The 26,211-nt window shown below is 56.7% G+C and overlaps 2 protein-coding genes across 3 annotated transcripts in view; both read right to left on the bottom strand.

The window, feature by feature from the left end:
* Window positions 1-717: 717 nt before the first annotated feature.
* Window positions 718-14,706, bottom strand: LOC102978521 (tumor necrosis factor receptor superfamily member 26-like). 2 transcript variants are annotated; one of them, XM_055080072.1, is made up of 10 exons: window positions 14,631-14,706; window positions 13,756-13,843; window positions 12,703-12,831; window positions 11,315-11,432; window positions 9,744-9,823; window positions 5,192-5,290; window positions 4,792-4,830; window positions 4,655-4,680; window positions 3,544-3,859; window positions 718-3,345 (listed from the first exon to the last, which is right to left on the bottom strand). In XM_055080072.1, exons 1-10 carry the CDS (start codon window positions 14,682-14,684, stop codon window positions 3,284-3,286), a joined length of 1,011 nt encoding a protein of 336 aa, XP_054936047.1. In that variant the 5' UTR covers window positions 14,685-14,706; the 3' UTR covers window positions 718-3,283. The 2 variants fall into 2 exon arrangements, with proteins under 2 accessions (XP_054936047.1, XP_054936048.1); XM_055080073.1 differs by having other exon boundaries at window positions 11,315-11,429.
* A 2,109-nt stretch (window positions 14,707-16,815) lies between these two features.
* Window positions 16,816-26,211, bottom strand: part of OSBPL5 (oxysterol binding protein like 5) — a 74,086-nt gene continuing 64,690 nt past the window's right edge. Inside the window, 8 exon segments of the mRNA XM_055079524.1 lie at window positions 16,816-18,190; window positions 19,890-19,992; window positions 20,431-20,569; window positions 21,673-21,799; window positions 22,038-22,223; window positions 22,658-22,794; window positions 22,886-22,975; window positions 23,421-23,518. Of these exon segments, the coding sequence (XP_054935499.1) occupies window positions 18,052-18,190; window positions 19,890-19,992; window positions 20,431-20,569; window positions 21,673-21,799; window positions 22,038-22,223; window positions 22,658-22,794; window positions 22,886-22,975; window positions 23,421-23,518 (1,019 nt within the window). The 3' untranslated portion in view covers window positions 16,816-18,051.

Here is a 26,211-nt window from a genome sequence, read left to right as displayed (position 1 = left end):
GAAGGCATCAGGCCCAGGGGCCAGGAGGCCGAGGTCTGGCCATGACCTGCTGTGTCTCTTGACACGTCTGTTGCTCATTCATTACTGGTGCCAATGAACCTGGGAGAAGGAACCAAGGAACCCCAGGCAAGTCAGAAGCCCTGTGGATAAAGCATCTGCTGACGTCCGCCCTGCCCTGCCCCTCTCACACGCCACCCAGCCACGGGCTGTGACGTGCTCAGGATGGGTGGGCCTCCTGGTGTCAGCGGGGGGACCAGGTTAGGCCTTGAGACCTGGGGCAAATTTTGTAGCCTCTCTGAGCTTCGGATTGTCGTGTTTTAAATCTGTAAAATGGGGCAGTCTCCCAGAGCTGTTAGAATAAGATTATAAAAAGCACCTGGCACCCAGCACGTGCTCGATGAATCTTGACTTTTTTGCCGCTAAACCCGTAGCATCCCAGCCATGGGGACCCACTGATCTAGGGTTAGATAAGTATTCCCATCACCCACTGAAACAGGAATGTATAATAAAATAAAAACAACATCCAATCCTTCTTTATGAACCCCACAAAACTTATATCTGACAAATGTCTGTTTCTCTACTGTCATTGGTGAACGTGAAAAAGTGGATCTCAAGTCCACAGGAAAGATCCCTAAGCTTTGGGTAGGCAGGTGGTGCCCCGTCTCGAAAATAAAGACATTAGGCCTTAGCATTCATGTCAAAGAAGGAAGACTTTTAAAAAATACATATTTATTTATTTGGCCACACTGGGTCTCAGTTGCGGCACACGGGATCTTTGTTGCAGCATGCGAGATCTTTAGTTGTGGCATGTGGGATCTATTTCCCCGGTAAGGGATCGAACCCAGGCCCCCTGCATTGGGAGCATGGAGTCTTAGCCACTGGACTATCAGGGAAGTCCCAACAAGGAAGATTTAGCCTAAACAAATAAACGAGAAAATTTGTTAACAAACGAACCGAGAAAAATGTTAACAAATAAAAAAAGAAAATGAAGAATTTAGCCTACTTGCCATCACAGGAAACGCCCTTCAGAAAATACTTTTGTTCATATTCCAGCAGAGAGAAGAGAATAAAATGGTTCCAGGAGCAGAAACTGTGCGGCCTCTTAGAGGAGTTCTACTGAAATAGAACCAGAACCTGGTTTCTTGTGGGAGCAGTGGGTGGGGGCCGGCGGGCCTCTATGAACGTGAGAAGACCCCTGAGTCAGCCCGTGGGGAGTCCCCGCCCGTCCCCCCACGGGTGGCAGAGAGCTCACAGCCCAGCGTGTCCTCTGGGCCACGCTCCCCCAGGACACGGCCTGGGCATGCGGGCGACGCCGTGGCGGGCCGGGGTCCCCGCTGCTCTGCATGTGCTCCTGACTCTTCCCAGCCCCAGGCCCTGCTCCTTCCCCCCTGGGGGTGCGGGTAACAGCTGAACGATGTCACCTGGCGGTGACCTGCTCTCTGGATAAGACAATGGAGAGGACACAGGTCTACAGACATGCACTGTGGACAAATATTAGTGACTTATCCACACCGCCTCCTCGTTCAGGGAAATCCGAGCGTGGACGGGACACCAGACAGATGAAAGCTGACCACCCGTCTGAAGGAGCTGCCACGAGCACGGGGTTCTCCCTGGATGAGGCCAGGCGTTCCTCGAGATGCCCGGGCCTGAGGCCAGGAGCCTGACCACGTGGTTCAAACCTCAGCTCTGCCTCTGCCCACGGGCGGCAAGGACTCAGCGCTCTGTCCCACGGCTGGTAAAAAGGGTAAGAACAGCTGCCCTGTTACAGCACAGCCCCAGAGGGACACCCAGGGACCAGCACGTCACCCTGACCCGACGCTCGGCAGGGGCCCCAACTTCTGCATTTTGTTCGTCTCAGGAGCCCTGGAGCATCCGACAAAAGTCACAGGCCGCATCCCTGAAATGACGCCTAAGGGCGCACGACCCGTGGAACCTACAGTCTCCGGACTTCTCAAGCCCCGTGGCTGTGCAAGGGTGGCCCAGGGGTCCACGATCTCCTCCCAGTCTCCCCTTTCTTCAGCCCCTGACCTTGCCCTGCCTTAGGGGTCCTCATCACTCAGCAACCCTGGCCCTCTCCCACAGGGCCACTTAGTGGGTGTCTGATTATTTGTCAAACCCCATTCAGGTGTCACCCACTCGGGAAAGCCCCCAGCAGCCCCACAGCGGAGGATGGGAACCGTCGCTTCCCGCTGTGCACGGCTGGACACGGCCCACCGGGGACGATCCCACCCATCTCAGGATCCAGCCCACACCCTGCCCCTGCAGCCCTGTGTTCTCCAGATGCCAAGCCTGGCACCCAGGAGGGGCTTGGCCCAGCCCTGCTGACAGCGCAGGAGGCTTCAGGGTCCGGCAGCAGCGGGCTGTGCCTCCTCGGTCCTGTTGTTTCCCAGCCCTGGGGCCCAGCGAGGACACATGCTGAGCCCCTGCCCCCCCTTGGTGCCGTGGTCCCCTTGTCACCGAGTCCAAGCTCGTGCGGCTCACCGCACACAGGCCAATAAGTCAGACGTGAGGTCTCGAGACGAGGAGAAGCCGCCAGACGGAGAAGATGGCAGACCCGTGTCTCAAAAGAACCACCTTATCGGGGTCTGGATGCCAGTTTCTTTTATAGAATCAGACAGGGAGGTAAAGTAAAAAGGCAGAATAGAGAGGGAGAGGCGGTGGGGAAGTAAAGTAAAGAGGACCGTCAGTCTCGCAAATCATCTCCTGGAACGACCATCCTTGAGGAGGAGATGCACTACTTTCTTCTTCCTTGCAGCCATCCACAGGTGGACAGGGTCAGATTGTCTTCCTGTGAGCTGAACAGAGGCACTTTAGTTTAATATTCGGGCAGAGGGGCAGGGGTCCCCGAGGCAGGCCATTATGGATGATTATAGGAACAAAAGCAATGAAAAGCAAAGGCTAAAGTCCAAGAAACAGATCCAACATGGAGTCAGAATTGGCTCTTCCCTGTTACACCCTCAGACAGCAGGTAGGGTTGGGGAAGGTTATGGGTTGAATTGTGTCCCTGCAAAGGCTCTGAAGTCCTCCCAGTACCTGTGACTGTGACCGTATTTGGAAACAGCATTGTTGCTCACGATAAAGTTGAGATGAGGTCACTAGGGTGGCCTCTAATCCAATATGACTGGGGTCCTTATAAAAAGGGGAAATTTGGAGAGGGACTCACACACAGGGAGAAGGCCACGTGAAGATGAAGGCAGAGATGGGGAGATGCTTCTCCAAGCCGAGGAACCTCAGATTGCCGGAAACCACCAGAAGCCGGGAGAGGCCTGGACCAGACTCTCCCTCACGGCCCTCGGCGGAGGGAAGTGACCCTGCCTGCCGACACCTTGATCTCCGACTTCCAGCCTCCAGAACCATGAGACAATAAAAGTCTGATGTTGAAACTCCCCCCTCCCTGCCCCTGGGCTGTGGGACTTTGTTATATCAGCCTCAGGAAACCCAGACAAGAACTCTGCGAGAGCACCACACACAGCCCTGCGCGCAGCAAGCACTCAGCGAGCAGGGTCTTGGTCATCATTCAGACCCTCCCAATGGTCCACTTACCTGCTCCAGGCTGTGGAGGGAAGGGGACGCCTCTGCTTGGACCGGGGGCCTGGGGGCCTGGGGGCCTGGGGGCCTGGGGAGCTTGAGTCCGTTGTAGTGTCTGCTCTGGGGCCGCTGGCCTTCCTCCGGCCCCCAGCTCCTGGAGCTCAAAGATTTCCCCAGCGTCCTTGGAGGGCCCCGGGCGGGTCCTGGCCTCGGGCGCCAGGGCTGAGTCCTCCACCTCCGACAGCGGCCTGGTCTCCACACCAGGGGCTGGTTGGCCCCTCTCAAGGTCCATGGGTATCTGCATCTCCTTGGGCTGGCTGCTTCTAGGTGACTAAAGAACAAAGTCATTTCTTCTGGTGACAGGAGCCTGCAGGACGGGCCCTTCCCAAGCCACTTTTAGGGAAAGAAATGCCAACTGTCTGATAGGTAAGCAAGGCCTGTGCAATTTTAGAGAGAAACACCGCACGGGGTCAGGTCCCTGCTCTGGCCCCGACTCCTTGGCGGAATCCCAAGAGAAGCCTGTGGTGGGTTGAATGGTGGGCACCCGAGGATATATCCACATCCTAATCCCTAGTACTTGTGAATGGGACCTATTTAGAAATAGGGTCCCTTCAGCCGAGGTCATACCGGATAAGAGTGGGACCGGTATCCTATGACTAGTGCCCTTAAAAGGAGAGAGATTCAGAGACACACGGGGAGAGGCTGGGTGAAGACAGCAGAAAGTGGAGTGACGCGCCCATAAGCCAAGGAGCGCCAAGCAAGTCCAGCCCCAACCAGGGGAAGCAAGGAAGGACCCGCCCCTAGAGCCCCGACGGGACCAAACCCGCCAACCCCTTGACTTCGGATCTCTGGCCTCCAGAACTGTGGGACAGTAAGCTCCTAATGTTTAAGCCCCCCCGTCTACGGGGATCTGTCTCGGCAGCCCTGGGATACCAAAGAAAGCCTTCTGTCCCCTGTGCCTCAGCAGAATTTAAATCTTCCAGCACAGATGTTCCAGGGCTCTGCTAAGGTGGGCGCAGACACCACTGCACAGGCTAAGTGTGGACGCAGGGGGGAAGGCCTGGGGCTGTCCCCCACCCCTCCGTCTCCTGGGGCTTCACTGGGCAAGTCCCAGGGTGATACTTACAGGGCTGCCTGGCTCCTTTGGATTTTCTGCAAATCAAAAAGAAGAGAGAGAACTGAAAACAATTCATATGAACTATTACAGCGACTTCTGTGAGGAGAGGAAATGCCTTGAATTCACAGTCAAGAAAGTGGACTTACGTTTCCCAAAAACGACAACCGACTGGAAAAACCACGCAGCTGGGAAAACACAGGAGGGGCACTTACTTGGTAAGCTTCCCCAGCACCCAGGGACCGCCTCCTCCAAGACCCTCTGGCTGGAGCTGCACCCGTCTCTCCTGCCTTCCCGGCCCCCGGCGCCCTGGACACCTGTCCCCAGCAGCCGCCCTGCGTATTTGGTCTCAAGCCCTGCACGTCGGGGAGCGCGCAGCAGGCGGCTCCGAGCCCAGACACACGCAGGGCCTCCGAGATGGAAAGTGAGCAGAGCTGTGTCCAAACGAGAGGCTCCCGTCCGGAACCACTGACCCCGGGCCCCCATTTCTGAGCTCCTGATGATCTTGCTGACCTGGTTTCCTCAAGGATCCACGTGACTCTGATTTACCTCCTGTTCTACAGTGGCAGATGACGGTGGTGATGATGGCTGTGGCGATGGAAAGGACCACAGTCACAGCAAGGAGGACCCACGACCACTTTAGGTTTCCTGCAAGGAGGCAAAGCAGAGAATGCTGTCGCAGTGTCAGGCACGCTTACCTCATCCAAGTGACGTGCTGCTCTTGGGCGTGCTGGCAGCACCGCCATTCTCCAGGCCCCGAAGTGCTCTCTTGATGACTGTCGCACGACAGGCTCATCCTTCCTGCTCAGACAGGACCTGGGCTGATTGCTCACATCCTTGGAAGCAGCAGGAGGTCTGACCTGCCAGCAGAGCAGTAAGAGGCCCTGGCATCCCGGGATGGGGCTCAGGTGTGAGTGGTCACAGCTGCGGGATTTACTCCTGGGCCAGCAGCGGGCAGAGCCCGGAGGAGGGAGTGGATGGCCAGTCCTCATGGCAGTAGGGCCGGGCCACGCTGGCCCAAGGGACAGGCAGGGTCCACCCTGGGGAGACCTCTGGCGTGACCGCTGGGGTGTCTCCGTCTCACCCTGCTGAGCTCCCAGTGCCGACAGGAGCCGTGGACGCACAGACACGGGGGGCGGGGGCGGGCCCATCAGAGCCGTGGACGCTCGGCCACCCTGATGCAATCTGTCGCCAAGGACAGAGGAGGAAGGAGCGAGTCTTTCACGTGGTGCCACTGTTCTGCTTAAAGGGTCTTCTTTATTCTCTGATCAGGCCCTTCCTCATTCTGCCTTCTGTTTTGGTGTTATAATAGCCTTTAAAAGTGTTTGCGGGTTATAGAGGGAACCTACCTCAACATGATAAAGGCCATATATGAGAAACCCACAGCAAACATCATACTCAATGCTGAAAAGCTGAAAGCACTTCCTCTAAGATCAGGAAGACGACAAGGATGCCCACTCTCGCCACTATTATTCAACATAGTCTTGGAAGTCCTCACCACGGCAATCAGAGAAGAAAAAGAAATAAAAGGAATAAAAATTGGAAAAGAAGAAATAAAACTGTCACTGTTTGCAGATGACATGATACTATACATAGAAAACCCTAAAGATGCTACCAGAAAACTACTAGAGCTCATCAATGAATTTGGTAAAGTTGTAGGATACAAAATAAATATACCGAAATCTCTTGCATTCCTATACACCAACAATGAAAGATCAGAAAGAGAAATCAAGGAAACAATCCCATTTGCCATCACATCTAAAAGAATAAAGTACCTAGGAATAAGGAGGCAAAAGACCTGTATTCAGAAAACTATAAGATGCTGATGAAAGAAATCAAAGACGACACAAACAGATGGACAAATATACCATGTTCTTGGATTGGAAGAATCAATATTGTGAAAATGATTATACTACCCAAAGCAATCTACAGATTCAATGCAATCCCTATCAAATTACCAGTGGCATTTTTCACAGAATTAGAAGAAAAATTTTTACAATGTATATGGAAACACGAAAGACCCCAAATAGCCAAAGTAATCTTGAGAAAGAAAAAGGGAGCTGGAGGAATCAGGCTTCCTGACTTCAGACTATACCACAAAGCTACAGTAATCAAGACAGTATGGTACTGGCACAAAAACAGAAATATAGATCAATGGAACAGGATAGAAAGCCCAGAGATAAACCCACACACATATGGTCACCTTATCTTTGATAAAGGAGGGAAGGATATACAGTGGAGAAAAGACAGCCTCTTCAATAAGTGGTGCTGGGAAAACTGGACAGCTACATGTAAAAGTATGAAATTAGAACAATCCCTAACACCACACACAAGAATAAACTCAAAATGGGTTAAAGACCTAAATGTAAGGCCAGACACTATCAAACTCTTAGAGGAAAACATAGGCAGAACACTAATGGATTAAAGACCTAAATGTAAGGCCAGATACTATAAAACCCTTAGAGGAAAACACAGGCAGAACACTCTTTGACGTACATCACAGTAAGATCTTTTTTGAGCCACCTCCTACGGTAATGAAAATAAAAAGAAAAATAAACAAATGGGACCTACTTAAACTGAAAAGCTTTTGCCCAGCAAAGGAAACCATAAACATAACAAGAAGACAACCCTCAGAATGGGGGAAAATATTTGCAAATGAATCATCGGACAAAGGATTAATCTCCAAAATATATAAACAGCTCATGCAGCTCGATATTAAAAAAACAAACAACCCAGTCGAAAAATGGGTGGAAGATCTAAATAGACACGTCTCCAGAGAAGACATACAGGTGGCTAAAAAGCACGTGAAAAGATGCTCAACATCACTAATTATTAGAGTAACGCAAATCAGAACTACAATGAGCTATCACCTCATACTGGTCAGAATGGCCATCATCAAAAAAATCTACAAACAATAAGTGCTGGAGAGGGTGTGGAGAAAAGGGAACCCTCCTACACTGTTGGTGGGAATGTAAACTGGTACAGCCATATTGGAGAACAGTATGGAGGTTCCTTAAAAAACTAAAAATAGAACTACCATACGATCCAGCAATCTCATTCCTGGGCATATATCTGAAGAAAACCATAATTCAAAAAGATACATGCACCCCAGTGTTTGCTGCAGCACTACTTACAATAGCCAGGACATGGAAGCAACCTAAATGTCCATCAACAGATGAATGGATAAAGAAGATGTGGTATATATACAATGGAATATTACTCAGCCATAAAAGAAAATGAAATAATGCCACTCGCAGCAACATGGATGGATTTAGAGATTGTCATACTGAGTGAAGTAAGTCAGACAGAGAAAGACAAATATCATATGATATCGCTCATATGTGGAATCTAAAAAAAGGGTACAAATGAACTTATGTACAAAACAGAAACAGAGTTACAGATGCAGAAATCAAACTTATGGTTACCAGGGGTAAGGTGGGGGAGGGATAAACTGGAAGATTGGGATTGACACATACACACTACTATATATAAAATAGATAACTAATAGGACCTACTGTATAGCACAGGGAACTCTACTCAATACTCTGTAATGCCCTACATGGGAAAAGAATCTAAAAAAGAGTGGATACATGTATACGTATAACTCATTCACTCTGCTGTACACCTGAAACTAACACGTTGTAAACCAACTATACTCCGGTAAAAATTTAAAGAATAAAGGTCCTTGCATGTTATTTAAAACAGAAGGAAACTGACAAGCTGATTTTTAAATCTCAGTGGATGTGCTGAGTCCAAGGGTGGCCTGATGACCTTGTGGAAGGAGGCAAGGGGGACTTCAGCTCCAACGTCAAGGCTGGCAGGAAAGTGGCACTGGCCCCAGAACAGACAAATAGGAAGCCCAGATGGACACGGCACTCAGTTATGACCAAGTAACACTGAGGGCGGGGAAGGGATCGTCTTCAAAACACAAAACGGGGTAGTCGATATGTGCAGTGGGAAAACGTACACTGAACCTAGACCCCTACCTCACACCTCGCAAAACACCAATTCCAGGTTCGTGTAGAGTGAAAAAGAGAAAGGTAAGACCACGAAGCTGCTGGCAGGTCACATAACAGAATACTTTCTCCGGGTGAGCAAAGATTTCTCACCCGGGAGAGGAAGAGCACCAACCATAGCAGAAAACAGCCACAGACTTGACCTCATTAAAATGAAGGACCTCTGTCCACAAGAGACCCCATAAAGCGAGTAAAATGGCACCCTCGGGGGCAGAGGTGGGTGCAGATATCCGATACAAAGGGCTTGTATCCCAATTACCAATGTTTATAAATAATCATCAAAAATAAGAAAATGAAAACCCCAGACAACTGAATATAAAAATGGGCAAGACATCTTCAGCGACCTGGATGGACCCAGAGATGATCACATGAAGTGGAGTAAGTCAGACAGAGAATGACAAATACCGCATGAAATCACTTATCTGTGGAATCTAAAAATACGACACAAATGAACATGTTTAGTAAACAGAGGCAGACTCACAGACGTAGAAAACAAACTTATGATTACCAAAGGGTAAGGGGGGATGGGGGGGGATAAATTAGAGGAGTTTGGGATTAACAGATACACACTACTATATATAAAATAGACCAACAAAAAGGTCCTACTGTATAGCACAGGGAACTATATTCAGTATCCTGGGAAAAAACATAATGGAAAAGAATCTGAGAAAAGGAATATGTGTGTGTGTGTGTGTGTGTGTGTGTGTGTGTGTGTGTGTGTGTATATATGTATATATATAAAACTGAATCACTTTGCTGTACACCAGAAACTAACACAATATTGTAAATCAACTATACTTCAATAATAAAAAAAAAGAATAGTGCCTGAGCCGACACGGCCCCAACATGGGGACAAGGATGGCAGAGCCACAGCTTGTCCCCAAGGATTCTGTTTGTTTACTCAAGACAGGAGTGTATGAACGGTGACCCATGGGCCAAATCCCGCCCACTGCTATAAATAAAGTTTTATTCACACACAGCCAAGCAACAGCAGCAGAGATGAATTGTGACAACAGGGACCTTAGGGCCCGCAGAGCCTCAACTTTTTACTTTTATGGATTTAAGAGACAGAATCAGACCCTTACCAGCCTCTGGACGAATTTGCACGGCACAAACTGTATCCCTTGTGGCGTTGCAGGGTTGAAGGACGGTGCTGTCTTCACACCTGAGAGGAAGAATAAAGAAACCCTGAGCATAACTTCTCCCTGCCCAGGCCCGGCCCAAAGCATCCTTCTTAAAACCCACCGGTCAGGGGTTAGAGGGACCAGCCCCCGGTCCTGTGCTGCCCCACCAGGCTTTAGGCCATCAGTGTCTGGCATTTCCCAGGCTATCTGGCCCAAACTGGCTCAATGAGAATAAAGCTTGGGGATTCTCTGATATATAGGGGAGGGGCCTCCCTCTGTCACGGTTCCCGATAGAGATGTGTGTGGCTATGAGGACTGGACCTGCTGTAGCCATATCTCTGCCAAGAGGGAAGTCAGCCTAAAGGTGAAGCTCATGGAGAAGGGGACAGGCAAGCAAGTCCAGAGAAGCCAGAGCCCTGATCAAACCAGACCTGAGGGCAGTCCTTACTTTGGACTTGTCCGGTTCCCAAGCCAACAGTTCAACATGGTCTGAGTCGTATTTAAGGTCTACAAATGTGAGCGATTTTACAAGTGGCTTTACCACTGTAAATGTCTTCCCCAAAGTCCCCCCAAAATCTATGCCCACCCGAAACCACAGAATGGGACCTTATTGGAAATGGGGTCTCTGCAGATGTAATCGTGTTAAGATGAGGTCATACTGGATCAGGGTGGGCCTGAATCAATGACCAGCGTCCTTACAAGAAGGAAATTGTATGCAGGCAGAGAGAAGGCCACGTGAAGATGCAGACACACAAACACACAGGGAGAAGACCTCTTGGAGGCGGAAGCAGAGATTGAAGTGATGCGTCTACACGCCAAGGAGCGCCAAGGACTGCCAGCAACGTGGAAAGCGGAGGAAGCGAGGGAAATTCCTCCCTGAGAGTCTTCGGAGGGAGCACGGCTGCCGACACCTTGATTTCGGACTTCTGGTCTCCAGAACCGTGAAAGAATACATTTCTGTTGTTTGTTAAAAGCCACCCACTTGTGGTGCTTTGTTGCAGCAGCCCCAGGAAACTCTGACCGTGACATGGGCATCCCACCCTGCCTCGGGGCGCGGTACTGCCGTCCTCTCTGCCTGTGGTTTTCTTTGCCTGGCGCTTCCTCCCTCCCTCCCTCACAGGGCCTCTGCTCTAGAGACCTGTCTCTAGCATCCCCTCTGTCCCTCATGGGCTTGTCACTGTATAGGTGTTGGGATGGTCTCCACCATGGCTGGGGGCGCCAGGCCTGCCATAAGAGCTGCAGGCCACAGCGGGGCTCATGATTACACCTGAAGGAAGGAAGGAAGGAAGGAAGGAAGGAGCATTGACTCCAGTCCGTCACCAGGTGGAAACATCCAGGTGACTTGTCTGACTTAATTTCAGGACACCTCTATGGGGCAGGTGCTACCATTAGCCCCATTTTACACATGGGAAAACGGAGGCTCCGGGAAGGGGGTGGAAGAATAAGTGACCCGAAGCCAAACAGGCAGTGAATGGAGGAGGGGAACCCACGCCCAGGCCTGTCTGTTCAGCTCACACACCCCAGGCCAACACCTTTTGCACCGGAAGCAGCTCTCCGTGCAGTCCATGGAGTCGCAGTAGAAGTTGCCCTGCTTGCACTGGCATAGCCGGTCGCTAGTTGGGAAGCATTCAGTCACCACCTCCTGATCTGCTGGAGGGGAGGCCGAGGGTCAGTCACCGGGGCCTGGACTCTGTCCTGCCCACGCCGGCCACGTCCAGGTTCATAGTCAAAGCCTCAGAATCTTCACCCGCCTCCTTCCCCAGCAGGGATGGAGACGGGGACCAGCCGGACCTCATCCCCTGCATCTGGAGTGTCTGTGGAGGGGCCCGTGGATGCCCCTGCAATCTGGGCTGGGGCACAGGGCCAACTGCTCAGAAACACCCCCAAATCATTCTGTCCATCTCGTTTGCCCCACGAAGAACAGAACAGCACTACTCAGTGTGGACAATGGACGGTCTCTCCCAGCATCACCGGGGGATTCCGCCCTTTCGCCTGTGACATGCTCGGCCATGGGGCCACACCCCACATTTCACATCTACGGGGCTATTTCCACGGGGCCCACTGTCCACCACCCCGTGAACATCACACTGCTGAACTGTCTCTCTGTACAGAGTCCTAGTACTTGGGGGAGCCAGTGTGCTATCTTGTTTTCCTCCTTTAGGAAAGAAGGAAGTTGTTTTGGCAACTGTCAGCATAGCCAGTTTTATGAAATCTCCTATTGGGATAGCTTACTTTTTAAAAATAAAAATTGTATCTACTTAAGGTGTATGGCATGATAAGTTGATACATTCTGTTGGGATTTTCATTGGGAATGCACTAAATCTAAGAAGCATTCCTGGGAAAACTGGTACTTTTAAAACACTGAGGGAGTTCCCTATCTGTCCAGTGGTTAGGACGCGGCGCTGTCACTGCTGTGGCCCAGGTTCAGTTCCTGGTCAGGAACTAAGATTCTGCAAGTTACACTATGCGGCCCCCAAAACCCCCCAACAAAACGTTGAGCCTTCTTGCTTACTATCTTGTGGTATTCCTCTCCATATTTAGATTTCCCTAAATGTTGTTTGTTCACTTACACATTTATACATGCTTTGCTAGATTTATTCCAAAGAATCTTGTTTGTTTGGGGGTTTTTTTGCTAATGCAAGTGGTATTTTTCAATTACATTTTAAAAAACAATGTCACCGATATACAGAGATTTAGAAGAACTTCTGTATATCGTCCTTATACATAGCAACTCTGAAATCCTAATGACCTGTAGGTTGATGCTTTAGCCAATACACACAGAATCTTGATTAAAAACAAGCACTTTGTGATGTCTGCTCTAGCAGCCCCATCCCCGTGTTCCTCTGTGATAATTTCCTTTGGGGAGGTTCCCACAGGGCCAGTCGACGGGGGCACGTTGCCTGGACGGCAGCCCACTCACCCTCCCGGCACTGGGAACACGGCATGCAGCTGCTCTCCTCACTGGGATGGGCCAGGAAGGTTCCAGACTCGCACTCCCTGCATTCTCCGACGCTGTGGTCCTGGTCTATGTATTTGCTGACGTAGTAGCCTGTGGCAGGTGGTACACGGAGGGGAGGTGGGTGTCCAGGGCTGTCCTGCTCTGCCGCAGACCCCGCCTGGTCTCTGAGGCCTCTGCATGAGGAGGTCCCAAGGCACCTGGAGGCCAGACCCCCTGCACAGTACCCACCCCTCTCCTCCCGTCTCCTTGGAATATTCTGGACTGATCCGAGGCCACAGGTGTCCCCGAAACCGGGGACCTGAATTGTTCCTTGGCTTTTACTGATGCCATGCAGCATGTGGATGCTGGGCAGGGGTCACAAGATTTCATGTTGGACCAACTGTGTCCCTTTCTTTCCTACATGTGGTTCATGTAGGTGTGCGTGTAAATGCATGGATGTGTGTGTATAAATGTATGGAGTGTGTGTACTGGTGAGTGTGCGTGGGTGTGTGTGGGGAGGATACGGAGCTGAGTGTCCAGGTTTTGGGCGTTTGGTCTCTGAACCAGGAGCCCTGGAAGGCACACTTTCCCGGATAAAATGAGGCACGCGTGCAGGTGTGTGTGAGTGGACGATGCCCATGGTGATGGTACAGGTGTGTGGCTGGACCCTTACAAGAGGAGGCCGTGAAGGGACTTTCATTGATCACGTGGGCACACCTGTCTGAGTGTGGATGGGGTGTGGGTGGGAAGGTGGGCGTGTCCAGCCTGGGCACGGGCCCCCACTTCTGTCCTCCAAGCCCTACTGAACTCACCTCACCCATCTCAAAACAAGCACACACCACTCTGTTCACACGAGAGCCCCCAAGGTGGGTGCAGAGGTGGGGCACTGGGCAGCTGCCCAGGAGAGGCCCTCCCACCCACAGACAGCCAGGTACTACCCACAGGCAGCCCCCAACTCTGCTCAGAGGGACTGCGGCCTCCCTCCTCCCAGGCAGGGTCTGCCCTGGAAGGCTCTGTAAGTGGTCCCAGACTCACCAGCCGGGCAGAGTTTGCTGCAGCGGCAAAGGCTGGTAACCTCATACTCGCCCGGGTTACATCGGGTCTCCCCGGTTGCCATGGTCACCTTCAATCCGAAAGAGGAGATTGGCATTATCAAAAGATGCCTCTGCTCCTGATGGAAGCAGACACCGAGACCCCTGAGCAAGGAGTGGCAGTCACCCCCATCCCGGAGCACTGCCCCCCTCGTGGGAGTGGGCTTCCTCGGGGGAGCATCTCCGTGCTGTTCCACTCGCGATACAGAGAAGTATTACTTGGGGGGAATATGTTCTTTAGTTCCCAAATGCATGTCGATTTGTTGACCACTTCGATGGTGGACGCCTATTTTATTTGCATGGTCAGAACTAGACCCTTTGTGGTAGTAATCCTTTGGAATTTAGTATTTGATTTTTTCTAGTCTATAGTTAATTTTTTCACCTGTTGCATACAGACTGTGTTAAGAAAGGATACTGTCTATGGGTTGGGAACGGGCATCTGAGTGTGTATGTGTATCTGAATGTGTACATCTTTGTATTATATATTTGAACGTGCGCGCGCACACACACACACACACACACACACACACACACACACACACACACACTCAGCCCCCCGCAGCCCCGGCCCTCCGCATTCCCCCCCCCTCCTTCCACTGGGGCTCCCCGCGCTCAGTCACCAAGGATGTGCAGCGGGCTCGGCCCCGCCTGGGCCTTTGGGTGCAGGAAACTTCCCGTTGCGACCTGCTCGGGATGGGAATCCGGGTGCGGGACGTCCCGCCGCCCGCGTCATCCTCGCTCCGGACGCGCGCCCAGGCCACAGCCCCCTTCCCGTTCTCAGAGTCCTCCCTCCCCCGAGCCCCTCCGCCGCCGTCCCACCTGCGCCGCGAGCAGCTGCAGCACCGCCAGGACAGCAAGCGCCCGGGGGACCATGGCGATGCCTCTGCGGACGAGTTGACAACTGCGGTCACGCTTCCAAGCGTGGCTACCCGTCGACCCCCAGGCCCCATTCACTGAGGAGTTTCTGACTTCACAGCCAATCGGAGGGGAGCTTCTGACCAAAGTACCCAATCGGAGCGGACGGCCTTCCCCTCGCCCCACACACGGGCTCCGCCTCCCAGTTGCCACGCCTCCCTGCCCGAACCGGTACTTTCCGCCTCACCGAATTCCCGTCGGTCGGCCACGCGGAGGAGACACCTAGGACCGGTGGTCCTAGACTCGCGTTTCGGCCCTGCTCGTCCCTGGCCCCCACGCCTCCCGCCTCGGATGCCAAGGTCTTCAGCCCAGGCCGTCGCCGCGCCGGCGCCACCGATGGGCTTCGGGCTTCGGCGCCCCCGGGACGGCCATTCCCGGCCCTCCCCCCAAGTTTAACTTGTTGCCCAGTCGCTTCCGAGGGGGCGGGGGAGGGCAGGGTGTCTGCACAGCCCCCGCCGCAAAGGAAAGGACGGAGCGGTTCGCTTGCCGCGCCCCCCTCCCCAGCCCCTCCTGGGCGAGCACGCTGCCGACCGCCGGTCCCCCACCACCCGCTCCTCCTGCGCCCTCGGCCCCAGATGCCCCAGGGGCTCCGACCTGGGCTCGGGTGGCCGCCGCACACCGAGCGTCTGTCTCTCCCTCCCTGCCTCAACCCACAGCATCTTTTGAGCTGCCCGCGGGAGCGACGTTGACGAGGGAGGCGGGTGAGGTGGATGAGAGGGATTCAAGGGGAGGAGACCCTTCCTTCGTGGGGAGAGCAGGATGCAGCCCAGGCACATCCACAGAGGGCTGCGCGCCCCTTCATCTCCTAAACCTCCTCCAACGTCCCCCGCCCCCACCCGGAATCCCATACTCCAGGGGGCCCGCTCAGCTGCTTGAGTCTCTCAGCCCTGCCCGGGACCCAGGTCGCTTCTGCTAGAAGTTCTTCCTACTAGAGGTTCCTGGCTGTTCACCCAAGGAGGTGACAAGGTGAGGTGACTGTCACCGTGTCCCCAGGAAGTGCGTCTCCTTGGCCTCTCTCTTTGCTGCTCTGGGTCTCCTAGAGGGTGAGGTGGGGCCCCCGCACAGGCCCTCCTGAGCTTCCACTCTCCTAGTCCAGCTGCAACATCCTCTTACCGCCCAGGTGCCCTGGGAGCCAAGCCAGGCACACTGTCAGTGGGGCGGGGAAATGGGTGCTGAGTGGACATGAGGGTGGGAGGCCCAGCTCTGGACCCTACATCATTCTAGATTTAACCACCAGCATCTGGACACCCAAGAGGTGGCTGATGGACCCTGAAACCACGTCCAGGTTTTTACTGCATGGAGGGGCTGCGCGATGCCCTTGCAGCCACCTCTCTGGGCATTGGCCACCGGTTCCCTTGGGACGATGCCCACCCAGCTTTCTTTGCCTTGTTATTTAGAGTAGTTCTTGGCCTGCCAAGGACATGAAGAGAATTCTGGAGGAGATTCTGAGGCTGCAGGGGCCAGGGGTTGGAGGGGCTGGTGGATCAGGCTGCAGCAGGGTGGCCCCGTCTGGCTCTGAAGGGGCCAGGGTGCAAGACAGGTGGCCCAGGGCTTTGGGTCCAGAGCAGCTTGCCTCAGTAACAAGGTGCAGGATACTTCCACCTGGAAAGCACCCACCTTCGGCAGGGAGTGACAACCACATGGGGCTCCAGAGCCAGTCTAGGGGCACTGCCCTCGATGCGGGATCCTGGGAGTCCTGTCTGCCTAGTGCAGGCGTGAGGGCTGGGATGGCAGTGCCCACCTGCCCCTTCCTCGGCCCCAGTCCAAGTCCATCCTGTCCTGCGGCCTCTCCCTCTGTGTCTTTCATCCTTCATGTACTGTCAGGGCTGGGCTGCAGTCTCCCTGTACTGTGGTGCGTGGGGTCTGCGGTCAGCTGTCCCCACCCTCCCCTTCAGGGGCATCCTGGGCTGTCCCAGAAAAGGGAGGCCCACTCACCTGGCCCTGCTGTTTGTGAGTACTGGGAATGGTGACCACAGTGGAATTGAAGGGCTGGGCTGGGGGCAGCAGGGCAGGGAGGGGGCTATTATTGTGGAGAAGGGACCAGGCCAAATGGGCCCGAGGGCCACCCGGGAGGCCCCGTTGGGCAGCGCCCCTCCCGTGTCCTCAGCTGGCTCAGCGGCTGTTTGACAGGACCCCAGCTTCCTGGCGCTGGCTCAGCACGGTGGGCTGCTCTAACTGCTCCCTGCAAACTGCACCCCCATCCTCCACGGACCTCCTCCCTCCATCCTCAGGGCCTCGGACCCTTCCCTGGGCCCCTCCAGCCCCAGACAGCTTCTGCTGGCTTTGAGTTTCTCCCCTGAAAGACACCCCACCCCCGCCAGTTTCCAGAAGTTCCCCAAGAAGACAACACACACAATATGTGTGTCTGTTTATTTCAAGGGATGGAGCAAAGACATGTCCCCGGGCAGGGGGAGGGTAAGAACATGGGTACATAAACTGGACAATCAGCTCAGATGACACCGCCACAACATAGTTTAAGGCTCCGTGTGTATCTATATGTGCAGATGCTCACACACACACACACACACACACACACACACTCACCCCGGCATTTGACACAGGAATGGAGGCCAGACGCCAGGCGCTGTTCGCAGCCTGCCTAAAATATTGCGATTGCGTTTATTAAAAACGTGTGGGAGGGGAAGACCGTGCATCGGTCTGAGCAAAGTGTCCAACTCAGGCTCCGGGCGGGGGACGCTGCCCCAGGCACGCCGTGCTCACGTGTGCCCGCCCCAGCTTGGCACGTCCTGGCTGAGGGAGGTGGGGCGGGTCCTGTAGGTATATGAACAGGGCTCGGTCCAGACAGCACAAAGGCAGAATAAAGCCCCAAGCGCCCTCTCCAAAGCAGCCCAGCTGGCGCCCCCTGCCCACCTGTGGCCCCTCCAGGGCAATGTGGGCAGGGTCTCAGGAAGGGATGGCCTGTGTGCCAGGCCCAAGGAGGACCTGGGGTCCCGGCTTGCTCCTCAAAGCCCCCCACTCACCCCAGCTGGGGAACAACATCTAGAGCCCCGCAGGCCCTCCTGCCCCTCCGCCATCAACCCCCTGAGGCTGACCGGGGCTGATGGGACGAGGTCACCAGGGAGGGCAGTGCCCGACGAATGTGGCATTTGGCTTCAGCATTAAGGCCGGCGCCTCCCCGGGAGGACCCCGTGTGGCCCCCCAGGCTCCTCCTGCTGTCGTGCCACCGTGGGCCCCTCTGTCCACAGAGGCCGTGCTCGCTGAGTCTGTGCCTCCACGGGGCTGGCTTAAAGTGCTAGGTGCCTGGGAGGGAGGCTGGGGCCGCCCGAGTTCTGCAGGCGATGCCCACGCCGTCCCCAAAGGGCTCTTATTTGAGGATGTAGTTAATGAGCAGCTGGCACGCCAGGAACACGCAGAGCAGGAACCAAGAGCGGGGACTGTGCAGGAGGCCCGGGGCCGGTGCCTGCCTGGCCTGTGCCGTGGAGCTCAGCACGGCCGAGAGATGCCTGGAATGATAGGGCGCCGCAGTTCAGCCAGGGCCAGCCCAGGCAGGATGGAACATCCCTGCCCCGGGGTGCAAATGGGGGTGGAGGGCTCGTTTACGGGAGGGACCCAGGGCACAGTGGCTGCACCGCGCTTCCTGGACACATATTCCGGGCGGAGGGGTGGTCAAGGATGGGGGAGCTGCGCCTCTTACACCCTCCCTCCCACCTCCATCGCGATGGGCTGAACTGTGCCCCCCAAAGTCCTCTGTTGGCATCCTGGCCCCCAGTGCCCCAGAATGCAACTGTATTTGGAGATGTGACCTTTAAAGAGGTGAATAAAGTAAAATGCGGCCACTAGGATGGGCCCTAATCCCATAGGACTGGTGTCCTTATAGGAAGAGGAGGTCAGGACACAGACACACACAGAGGGACGACCCCATGAGGACACAGGGAGGAGATGGCCGTCTACACGCCGAGGAGAGAGGCCTCAGGAGGACCAGCCCTGCGCTGATCTTGGACTTGCAGCCTCCAGGACCGGGAGAGGTCAGGGTCTGTGGTTGAAGCTGCTTCCCTGTGGTACTCCGTATGGCAGCCCAGGAAACCCGTAGGCCCGCCCTGGACCCTGACGTCCGTGTGTCTGAACCTCAGCAGAAGCTTCCTGCGGTTCTCCCGGCCACCTGCCTTGCAGCTAGTCTCCTTCTGTGGTGCTAGATGGCCACCCCGACCCTCCCGGCTCCCACGGCCTCTGGGCTCAGCTCCACCATCGCCGCCCCCTCCCCTGACCCGCCCTCCTCCCGGCAGCGGCCCACCTGTGGTGCCCTCTGCTCTCCCCCTTTGCAGCTCCTCCCTGCCCACCTGCATCCTCCTCCAGGAAGCCCTCCCTGACCATGGAGACAGCATTCCTCTCCCTCTCTCGGCCCCACACAGCCTGCAGTGGAGTGGGGTGCTAAAAAGGTGTGAAACGCCTCTATGCCACGTATGGGTGGGTCACAGGCATGAAATTCTAGGCTTCCGAGGGCGGCTCCGATGCTAACAGCTGGTTAAGTGCTCGCTGGGTGCCAGGCACAGAGCTCAGCCCTCTGCTCCATCCTCCTCCCGCCCCAGGGCCACTGCTGTCACCCCAGTTCACAGATGGGGAGACTGAGGCAGGGACAGCCCGAGGTCCCACCGGCCGGGAGTCCTGCAGCCCTGCTGGAGCCGGGAGCCTGGCTCTGGGGCAGAGCTGGCAAGCAGGGCTCTGCCTCCTGGTGCCGGCGAAATAGAGTGTGTTCCCAGTCTTCCCCGAGATGACTCACCCAGCTGTTCCCGAGGACCCACTATTCTTGGAACTGGGGCCACCGCGGGGCGGTACGAGACATGAGACATCCTCGGCGGAGCCGGTGCTGGCAGCACCTCCTTCCAGCTTCTGTCTGCTCCACCCGCCACAAGCACAGGCAGCCCTGCCCTGGTTCACCTGGACCCCATCAAGCACCCCCCCCCGCAACCCAGCATCCTCCTTGCCAGCTCAGCGTGTTCACACGCCGCTTTCTGCCCTGCCCGCCCCTCGAAGAGGGCAGAACCCAGGAGGTCCCCGTCCTTGCCCAGTAGCCAGACCGTCTGAAGTCCTGAGGGTTCTAGCCCAAGCGACAGTGCAGGTGAACGCCTCCCCTCACCCCCCGCCGGCTCGGGCTCTCCTGCTCTCTGACCCGGAGCCCCGGCTGGACCCCCGAGCACGGCCCACCTATGTAGCTCCTGCTGGGCCTCCCGGATGGACAGGATCCCCTCGTGCAGCAACTGCAGCCGCCACGCCTCCTTCCCACACTGAGGGCACGGGCTCTCGCAGCCTGGGACGCAGGACCCGGGGGGCAAGGGAACACGGGGTCGGGGGGGAGAAGTTAGGGTGAGTGGGGATGTCCGGGGAGCCGGTAGGTGGGGTTCTGGGGCCGTGTCCCACCTCCCAGGAGCCTTCAGGTGAAGCTAATAATACAGGGAGGTGGTGCCGAGGGACGCTTCCAGAGGGAACCCCGGGCTCAGCTGGCCTCTGATTAGCCCAGAGGCGGGGACCAAGCTGGGGAGACAGGCACCCCCTTGAGGGCAGGGGGCAGAGAGGCAGGGGCCAACCCGGAGAGTCACAGACAGATGGACAGGGCACAGCCTCGCCCCTCGCACTGGCCCCGCCCCCAAGCGCAGGCTCGGGAGCCCTGCCCCCTCCCACTCCCCCATCTGCCCTTCGGCTTCTCTGTCCTCCCGCCCTGAAGAGGGCCTGGCCCGGGAGGGCTCACCGGGAGCGAAGTCACGGTCCTCCTCCTCGTCAGAGAGCTCTGGGCAGGACTCGGGCGTGGAGCCGCTGCTCTCGGTGGCCTGGCTGTGGCCAGACGGCTGGTCGCTGGCCTTGCGGGGCCGCCGGTCGGGGCCAGACCCCTGGAGGGAGATGCAGCAGCCGTGGCCGGGGGCTCACCCACACCCACCGCACCCACGATGGGGGGTGGGGTCAGAGATGGGGGTGTGGTCAGCGCTGGGGGTGGGGCCAGAGGTGGGGTGTGGTCACGGATGGGGGTGGGGTCAGTGCTGGGGGTGGGGTCAGCGATGGGCGGTGCAGACAGAGACGGAGTGTGGGGCGGTCCACCCGGGTGGACCTTGCTGCAGGGACAGGTTTTGGGGTGTGGTGGGGCCTGAGCCGACTGGAAAGGCTGAAGAGAAGGAGGAGGATGCAGAGGGGCGTCAGGTGGACACGTGTGCGAGGGGCTGGGACCATCTGGTCGAGGCCGAGGGGCCGCGGGATGTGGCGGAAGGGTGGGTGGGACACAAGTGGCTGGTGAGATACTGTGGCCCCTGTTTGCTGGGAAAATTGGGGCCCCTGGGCAAGATGGGGAGTCCGCCCCTCCCTGCCCCGGGTGGGCCGTGCCCCCCGGCCGTGTGCACAGTGGGTGACCAGCTGGTGTAGCGTGTGCTGTTCCACACGTGGAACCTGCCCACGTGGTGGGGGCCACTCCAGGCTTCCCTCAAAAGGCACCTCTGTCTGGAGCTCTCCTTCCTTGTGTCTCCTGGAACCTCCCACCTGCACTCCCACCTGCCCTCCCCCGCGCCTCCCACCCTCTCTCCCACACTTCTGAGGCCCAGGCATCCGGGTAAATGCACTGCCTCCTCCTCCTACTTGGGCGAGTCCCTGGGCTGCCCTGAGCCTCCGTTTTTCCGTCTGTGGAATGGGACAGCATGCTGCCCGCACCGCAGAGGGCGGCTCTGGGGGGTGATGGGCCAGGACCATACACCCTGGCACAGTGCCCTGAAAACCGGGTTGCCCTGGGAACTGAGCGTCCTGCCGATCCAGGCATCCAGGCCCCATGCAGGGCAGGGCAGGGCAGGGCAGGGACGCAGGGGGATGCCAGAGGAGACCCTGCTAGGACGTGGGTCAGAGTGTGCCAGGGTGGGGGCCCCAGAGGAGGGGGGCCAGGCAGGTGGGTGTGAGGGTGGGCATGGGGCCAAACCTGGAGGGACTCAGTGGGGGCCCCGGGGGTCGTGCTGACCTGGTGCCTGGGCCCCGGGCTGCCCAGGAAGGTGGTCTGGCGGGCCATGGTCTCCCGCCGCAGGGTGTGTAGGACCCCGTCTTGCTCAAACTGGGCAATGTCCTTCAGGGGGTCCCAGGGGCTGTGGCTGGAGGGTCCAGAGGGTGTCTGTTGGCAGGGGCGGTGGCCCTCGGAGTGAGGGGGCCCCATCCCGGCCCAGCCTTCAGCCTCCCAGCAGGACTGGAGACCCCCCAGGGGAGGGACCGTTGCCTGCACCTGTGTGCAGCCCCTGTGTGACCCTCCCTCCCCATCACCCAGGGCCAGGATGGTGGGGGTCTGCTACCCAGCCCACCGCGGGGCCCAGGCCGCTGTCTGCCAGCACTCACTCCTCGTATCGGTAGCGCCACTCCCGGGTGGCGGGGTCCAGGTGGAACAGCTGCGGCGTCCACGGCACCAGGTTCTGCTGGCGCTCTCGGGCCTGCTGCCGCTGTGCCTCCTCCAGGGCAAACTTCTCCTGTGTGGCTTTGTGCTGGTCACCCTCGCTGATGGCCCTGGTGACGTGCTGCCAGAGCCTGCGAGCGGAGCACACGCTCTGAGCTGGGGGACGTGGGCAGTCCCGTCCCCTCACACTAGGGGGGAGCCTCAGAGCAACCTCCACTTGATTGCCTCCAGTGACAGGGAGCTCACTGCCTCTCAGGGCGCCCGGGTCTCCCGGGCACTGCTGATTTACCCTGAGATGGTTCTTTCTTATGCTGGACGCACACCTGCCACCAGCAGGGCCCTCCCTGTGGACTCTGCAGGTCATCTGCCCCGGGGCCTGCTCTTCCCCAGGCCTCCCCTGCTCTCTCTCCAGCTGCCCACAGCTGGATGTGTCCTCTGCCAAGCAAGGTCCACTCAGGTCCATCCTCCCTGCCACGGACATCCAGGGGACGTGCATCCAGGGACAGCAGCTGCCGGCCCGGCCACCCCAGCCGGGCTCGGGGGTCCTGCGGCGCCCGGGCCTCACCTCTCCGACTCCAGCTCTGTCTGCTCCTCCAAAGGCACCGTGTGCCGCTTCAGCCGCTGCCCGCGGACCTCCTCGCTCGGGTTCCAGAAGAGCTCGGCGCCTCCTCTGCCCTCCTCCTTGATGAACACTTCCCTGTCCTGCCCCAGACGGCCGGGCAGGTCAGAGGTGCCGGCCGTGGCCTCTACTGCCCCCGGGCCCACCCGCGCCTGCCCGGAGGCGGCCTCTCACCCAGTGTCCCGTGAGCCGCGCCAGGACCTCCTCGCCCGACGTGATCTTCCCGGAGATCTGGTTAATGCTCGTGCTGCCCCCGAAGAAGGGCTGTGGGGACGTACCCGAGACGATGCCCTTGCGACGCTGGTGAGGGCGGCAGCCACGCCCCCCTCGCGGTGCTGGGGAGGAGGGGCCCCTCCCTCACGGGTAGGGGGGAGGTGAGCTCCCAGCCCCAGTGCATGGGGGGCCGGCTGGAACGGGACTGAAGCTGGAGGTGGCCACACTGTCCCACGGCCCAGCCTGAGCTCAAGGGTGCTGGGTCCCCGCCAGGCCTTTGTGCCCCGTGGTGGGGAAGGGGCCTGGGCCTGTCCTAGCTCTGCTGCGCGGCCTGTGGGCAGCCCCTTCCCCTCTCTGGGCCCCGCTGCGCTACAGGGAAGCCAGGAGCTGCTCGTCCATGTGCACCTGCTCGGGAAACCATCCCTGGGGCGCTGAGAGGGCAGGAGGGGGCCCCCCCAAGGCCCCTGGCCGGCCGAGGTGCTGTGGCCAGTGCTACCTTGAGCTTGAATTCCAGCTCAGCCTGGAAGTTGTTCTTTTCGCACTCGACGGTCACTCTCCCGCCCAGCTCCATGGTCATGGTGCCGTAGAGAATGCCTGGAACACAGCCGCATTGGGGGGTCAGGGCCACGCCCGGGCCAGCCGAGCCCCCAGACCCCTGCCGAGTCCTGACCCAGCAACACTGAGCCCAGGAGGCCCCTGTCAGGGCCCGGAGGGCGAGATGGAAGCAGGGAGGGGGCAGGCGCTCTGGGGGCAGTGCTGCCAGGAGGGGGAGAATCTCGTTAGGTGAGCAGAGCCCGTGACCAGGCCTGATTCCGCAGTGACCAGCTCCCCGCGGCGAACGGGGTCTCTGGCCCCAGGGCCTTTGCTCATGCTAGTTGCTAAGTCTGGGAGACACCCCCACCCTTTACTACGTCACCTCCTCCAGCAGCCCCTGTTCCAGGCTCCCAGGAGCCCCACTGCCCTCGGGAGACCCTCGTCAAGGCCTGTTACTCTGCTCCGCGGTTCCTGCCCCGATGTGGGTGCTTGCATCTTCCCTGCTCACTGCTGCGCCCAGGACGGGCCCACGTGGTTTTTTATTTTTTTAACTTAATACATATATTTTTTAATTACTGAAGGAAAGCATGAGTCTTCTATTTCTGGTCTTATGGAGGGCTTACTCTAAAAGAAAAAAAGAAATGAGGGAAGGAAGGAAGGAAGGAGAAGGAAGAAAGAAAGGATCATTCTCACTCGAAAACACTTAGAGATGTGGGATAAAATAAGTCTTTCAAAAATTAAAAAAACGGACTTCCTTGGTGGCCCAGTGGTTAAGAAGCCTCCTGCCAATGCAGGGGACACGGGTTCGAGCCCTGGTCCGGGAAGATCCCACATGCCGCGGAGCAACTAAGCCCATGCACCACAATTACTGAGCCTGCGCTCTAGAGCCCGCGAGCCACAACTACTGAAGCCCGCGTGCCTAGAGCCCGTGCTCTGCAACAAGAGACGCCACCACAATGAGAAGCCCGTGCACCGCAACCAAGAGTAGCCCCCGCTCGCCACAACTAGAGAGAGCCCGCGCACAGCAACGAAGACCCAACGCAGCCAAAAATAAATAAATAAATAACTTTATTTAAAAAAAAAAAAAAAGATTTAGCACTAATTAAAAAAAAATTTAAAAAGAAGCTAATTGAAATCGCAAGAAGGCTGGAATCACCTCCAAATCCCCCTGTGCGCAGGGTAGAAAAGCTACACAGAAGGGAGTCGGGCCTCTGAGCTGCTCTGGTGTCTCTCCAGGACACACCAACGCGGAGTCAGAGAAGCAGCTGCGGGGCCGGGTGTGCAGGGCCCGATTCTCTACTGCGGGGGGTGGGGGAGGAGGTCTGAGAGACCCTAGAACTGTCTATACGTTGCTGTGTAGTTTTGACTTTGGAACCAGCTACATGTTTCATTTACAAAATTATTTAAAAAACGAAGCTAAAAAAGCAATTCCTAAAAATCCAAAGTGAAATGAAACAAAAGACCAGAGTGGGCCTGATCCCAGAGGGGCGTATCTGTTGACCTTACAGATCTACTCGGGACAAGGAGCGCAGACATCACAGCCCACGCTGCATTCAGCCGTCGCCCTGTCGGTGGTGGGGCTGAGTGTCACTCTGACTGCTGTGTGTGGTGCCAGGACAAAGAGCGAGCGTGGTGAGGTCACGGAAGGCGGCTTTCCTGCGTCGGGGGAGACATTTCACACGTGAGGTGAATGGGCCGTAAAAAGACCCGCCGTCTTGAATCTGGATTGGAAATGTCAGTGTGAACTCACCTGTTTTAATCTTTAAAAAAAAAAAAAAATTCTATCTTCAGCTCACTGGACGAAAGCCCTAGAAACTATGATCAAACCACTCGTAGGAAGCAGACCTCGCCTCCAGGCAATGGTGTCTAAATACCATTTCCTACTGGAAGGAACCTGGGTCTCCCAGGAGAAATGCCCGATTCAAGGTCGAGAGCAGGAAACGTCAGGGTCTCCCGGGGTTACGGCACAAGGAGGCAGGCCACTCGGGCTGGGTCCAGAGGACACGGGGGCCAATCTGAGGGCTCCCGCTGGCCAACACAGCACAAGGAGCAGTAGCAGCAGCTCTAGCTGGAATGTTCTGTGTCAGTCACGCATGTTCTGATCAAATAGTACTCAAAGCAACAGCGACCTCACCAAGGATCCCCTTTGGAGGAGACGGGCAGGGGAAGGAAAACTCATTACTATTTTGAAGAACTCTGGCATTTATCATACAGGTACTGGCCTAGCGGGTAAGCACACGGTAGGCGAGGGCGACTTTCTCTTCGCAGGAGGCTGCCTGCTGGCTGGATGAAGGAGCGATGGACCGTCACCAGGTTAGAGGGACCAGGAGCTGAGAATCCACGTCACTTAAGATCACAGACGTGGAGCCAACCCGATGTCACGAACCTCATGGAAGGAAGACGGGAAGTCACCTACTGTTGTCTTGTTGGAGAAACTGTGCCTGGGGCTTCCCTGGTGGCGCAGTGGTTGCGCGTCCGCCTGCCGATGCAGGGGACGCGGGTTCGCGCCCCGGTCCGGGAAGATCCCACATGCCGCGGAGCGGCTGGGCCCGTGAGCCGTGGCCGCTGAGCCTGCGCATCCGGAGCCGGTGCTCCGCAAGGGGAGAGGCCACAACGGTGAGAGGCCCGCGTACCGCAAAAAAAAAGCCAAACAAAAAAACTGTGCCTGAAAGTGATCAGACCTCCAGGGATGAGGTCAGCTTCCAGTTTACAGAGAAAACGTTCAACTACACCACAGACACAGCCAGTAAATC

This window comes from Physeter macrocephalus, chromosome 18 (assembly GCF_002837175.3).
Source record: "Physeter macrocephalus isolate SW-GA chromosome 18, ASM283717v5, whole genome shotgun sequence".
NCBI lineage: Eukaryota > Metazoa > Chordata > Mammalia > Artiodactyla > Physeteridae > Physeter > Physeter macrocephalus.
This window is presented reverse-complemented; position numbering and strand designations above follow the sequence as displayed.